Below are 4,329 nucleotides of genomic sequence, written 5' to 3' on the forward strand. Positions count from 1 at the left end.
TGGCTCACACCTGTAATACCAGCACTTTGGGAGGCTGAGGCGGACAGAGCACTTGAGGTCAGGAGTTCGAGACCAACCTGGAAACCCCATCTCTACCAACAATACAAAACTTAGCTGGGCGTGGTGGCAGGCACCTGTTATCCCAGCTACTTGGGAGGCTGAGGCAGGAGAGTCAGTTGAATCCAGGAGGTGGAGGATGCAGTGAGCTGAGATCGCGCCACTGTACTCCAGCCTGGGAGACAGAGTCTCACTCTGTGGGAAGGAAGGAAGGAAGGAAGGAAGGAAGGAAGGAAGGAAGGAAGGAAGGAGGGAGGGAGGGAGGGAGGGAGGGAGGGAGCGTGGCAGAAGCAGAAATGGCCAGCGGCTGGGGTGCAGGGCTGGAGTCAGGCAGAGGAACAAAAAAGGGTCTGCAGAGGGGAAGAAGGAGAAAACCGTGGCCTTGATAACTGACTGAGGGTGAGAAGACGGGGTTCTCGTATCAGACATACAGTAGAATGCAGTGGTTAATTCTCCAAGTTCTAGAATCAGTTGCCCTGGGTTCAAATCTCAAGCAAATGATCTCCCTGAGCCTCAACGTCTTTTGTGAAGCAGTGGTTAAAACCTACCCTTGGCCAGGCATGGTGGCTCACACCTGTAATCCCAGCACTTTGGGAGGCTGAGGCAGAACGATTGCTTGAGCCCAGGAGTTTGAGACCAGCCTGAGCAACATAGCGAGAACCCTGTCTCAAAGGAAAGGGAAAGGGAAAGGGAAAGGAAAGGAAGAAAGAAAGAATTAGCCATGCATGGTGGTGCAAACCTATAGTCCCAGATGCTTAGAAGACTGAGGTGAAAGGACTGCTTGAGCCGAAGAGGTTAAGCCCACTACACTTGTCTAATTTGTGCGTGTGTGTGTGTGGAGACGGGTCCCACTATATTGCCCAGGCAATCCTCTCGCTCTGGCCTCTCAATGTGCCTGGATTACAGGCATGAGCCACAGTACCTGGCTATTACCTTCTAACCTACTTTTCAATTTTTGTTGTTATATTTTTTCATTATTGTCTGTCATCTCCCGCCCCATTATCAATTCCACAAAGTCAGGGATCTAGGTCTATTTGGTGAACTAATGTTAGTTCCTAACCCCTGCTGGCCTCCAGGCCTAGAGCTGTGACAGAAATAATCAATTTATGTGGTGCCTATTGTGTGCCAGGCCTACAGTAGGCACCACATGAATGATTTTTCTTTTCTTCTTTATTTTTTTTGAGACAGAGTCTCACACTGTCATCCAGGCTGGAGTGCAATGGCACAATCTTGGCTCTGCCTCCCGGGTTCAAGCGATTCTCCTGCCTCAGCCTCCTGAGTAGCTGGGACTACAGGTGCCACCACCACTCCGGGCTCATTTTTTTTATTTTTAGTACAGACGGGGTTTCACCATGTTGGCCAGGCTGGTCTCGAACTCCTGACCTCAGGTTATCCACCCGCCTCGGTTCTCCCAAAGTGCTGGGATTACAGGTGTAAGCCCCCGCGCCCGGCCATGAATGATTATTTCTATCTCTGCTCTTGCTAGAGGAGGGCACAAAGGCTGTGCCAGTTTCCCGTGATGTCCCCAGCCTCCAGCTCAGTGCTTGGCGAGCAGAAAGGAGTCAAAGGCAGGAGTCAAAGGCAGAAGTCAAAGGCAAGTGCCCCGCTGGCCACTTGCTCAGTCCCTCATCTCCACCCTCTCGCAGGTGGCTGGTGTCCCGCGATGGCCGCAGGCGCCCTCCTGCCGTGCCCGCGCCCGTGCCCGATGTCCCAGCAGGACTTCCTCAAGGCCTCACACTTCTCGCTGGGGCCCGACCTGCGGCTGCACGAGGGTACCATGCACACCACGTCGCACCGGGACTTCGCCTACCCGACTGCCACCCGGGAGTCGCCAAGCCTGCAGCCGCCGCCCGCGCTGCTTTTCCCAACGGACCCGCGCTGGGACCGGGAAGAGCGCGTGTCGGAGGCGCGCCGCGCGTTCCCGCCGCCGTCGACGCCGCCGTGGGAGCTGCTGCAAGCGCAGGCGCGGGAACGCACGCTCGCCATGCGGGCCAGCAACTTGCACCTGCACGAGGACGCGCACGCCGGGATCGGCCTCTCCAACGCGCGCGCCGCCTACGGCTGGCCCGAGCTGCCGGCGCGCGCCCGAGAGCGGATCCGCGGCGCGCGCCTCATCTTCGACCGCGACTCCCTGCCGCCCGGCGACCGCGACAAGTTGCGCATCCCGCCCACCACGCACCAGGCACTCTTTCCACCCCACGACGCGCGCCCGCAGCCTCGTGCGCCCAGTCGCCACCTCGGTGAGCGCGCACCTGGACTGAGAGGGCGATTTGCTTCACCCAGTGGTTCTCAAAGAGGGGCAAGGACTCTTCATTCCCCTTCCCCCAGGGAACATTTGGCAATGTCTGGAAACGGTTTTGATGGTCAAGACTTGGGGGTTGGTCGGGCGCGGTGGGTCAAACCTGTAATCTCAGCACTTTGGGAGGCCAAGGTGGGTGGATCGCTTGAAGTCAAGAGTTCGAGACCAGCCTGGCCAATATGGAGGAACCCCGTCTCTACTAAAATACAAAAATTAGTATGGCATGGTGGTGGGTGCCTGTAATCCCAGCTACTTCGGAGGCTGAGGCAGGAGAATTGCTTGAACCCAGGAGGCAGAGGTTGCGGTGAACCGAGATTGTGCCGCTGCACTCCAGCCTGGGAGACAGAGCAAGGCTCCGTCTGAAAGAAAGAGAGAGAGAGAGGAGGGAGGGAGGAATGAAGGGAGGAAGGAAGGAAGGAAGGAGGAAGGAGGAAGGAAGGAAGGAAGGAAGGAAGGAAGGAAGGAAGGAAGGAAGGAAGGAAGGAAGGAAGGAAGGAAGGAAGACAGACTTGGTGGGGGGCGGAGGCCATGCGCAGTGGCTCACACCTGTAGTCCCAGTGCTTTGGGAGGCCCAGGCAGGAGGATCTCTTGAGGCCAGAATTGGAGACCTGCCTGGGCAACATAGCAAGACCCATGTCTACAAATACATATATATATACACAAAAATTATATATATTTTTATATATATACATTTTATATATATTATATATATATATAATTTTTTTAGAAAGTGTCTCTCTCTCTGTCACCCAGGCTGGAGCGCAGTGGCACAGTCTCGGTTCACACAGACTGGATCTGCCCATCTCAAGCGATCATCCCACCTCAGCCTCCCAGGCAGCTGGGACTGCAGACATGCTTGTCATCAGGCCCAGCTAATTTTTTGTACTTATTTGTAGAGATGCAGTCTAACTACGTTGCCCTGGCAGGTCTTAAATGCCTGGGCTCAAGCAATCTACCCGCCTCGACCTCCCAAAGTGCTGGAATTACAGGCATGAGCCAATGAGCCCAGCCCTTACAAAATAAAATTTAAAAAGGTGGGCAGAGGTGCTACCAGCAGACAGCGGGTAGAGGCCAGAGATGCTGCCAAGTATCCTCCCACAGACAGGGTAGCCCCCACAGCAGAGAATTAGCCCCAAATGTCAATCACGCCAAGCCTCAGAAACCCTGGAACCACCTTGAGCGTCAGTTTCAGCATCAGGTGGGTGGACATATCTTCTGAATCTGTCCAGAGTGGTGCGTGGTTGGCAGGAGTCACGAATGCCAGTTTGGGGTCAGACAAATCAGCTAAGTTTTCCATCTGCACACCCTCCTCCCCTACCACCTTAGTAGCTGTGTGAGACTGAATGAGTTGACCTCTCCAAGCCTCAGTTTCCCCATCTACAAAATGGGTGCAATCACAGAGCCCCATTCACAGGATCTGGTAAAGCTGAATGTGTATGGTGTGTCTGGTGCAGAGAGCACCCAACAAAGAGTAGCCACCATTCGTATGATTTTCCAATTCTGTGACTCCAGGAACCCTTCTGGTGAACATTACTGGTCAGATGTCCCTAAGATGGCCTCAGGGATTGTCAAACCCTGATTTGACATTTAGTTGTGGTTCCTAGTTTCTGTGGTTTCTGGTAAGTTGCTTAACCTCTCTGAGCCTCAAGGAAACTGTAACATAAGAGAAATGATACCAGGTCCAAGAAGGTGGGACCGGGCATGATGGCTCACGCCTGTGATCCCAGCACTTTGGGAAGCTGAGGCATGTGGACCACTTGAGGTCAGGAGTTGGAGACCAGCCTGGCCAATGTGGTGAAACCCCATCTCTACTAAAAATACAAAAATTAGCCTGAGCTGGTGATGCGTGCCTGTAATCCCAGCTACTTGGGAGGCTGAGGCAGGAGAATCACTTGAACCTGGGAGGCGGAGGTTGCAATGAGTCGAGATTGTGCCACTGCACTCCAGCCTGGGCCACAAAGCGAGACTCCGTC

General features: G+C 54.4%; 1 protein-coding gene across 1 annotated transcript in view; it reads left to right on the plus strand.

Annotated features, from left to right (window-relative positions):
• Positions 1 to 1,704: 1,704 nt before the first annotated feature.
• TEX45 (testis expressed 45) overlaps positions 1,705 to 4,329 on the plus strand; it is an 8,167-nt gene continuing 5,542 nt past the window's right edge. The window contains exon 1 of the mRNA XM_010385088.2: positions 1,705 to 2,297. Within this exon, the coding sequence (XP_010383390.2) occupies positions 1,721 to 2,297 (577 nt within the window). The 5' untranslated portion in view covers positions 1,705 to 1,720. The remainder of the gene's footprint in view (positions 2,298 to 4,329) is intronic.

Source organism: Rhinopithecus roxellana, chromosome 8 (assembly GCF_007565055.1).
Source record: "Rhinopithecus roxellana isolate Shanxi Qingling chromosome 8, ASM756505v1, whole genome shotgun sequence".
NCBI lineage: Eukaryota > Metazoa > Chordata > Mammalia > Primates > Cercopithecidae > Rhinopithecus > Rhinopithecus roxellana.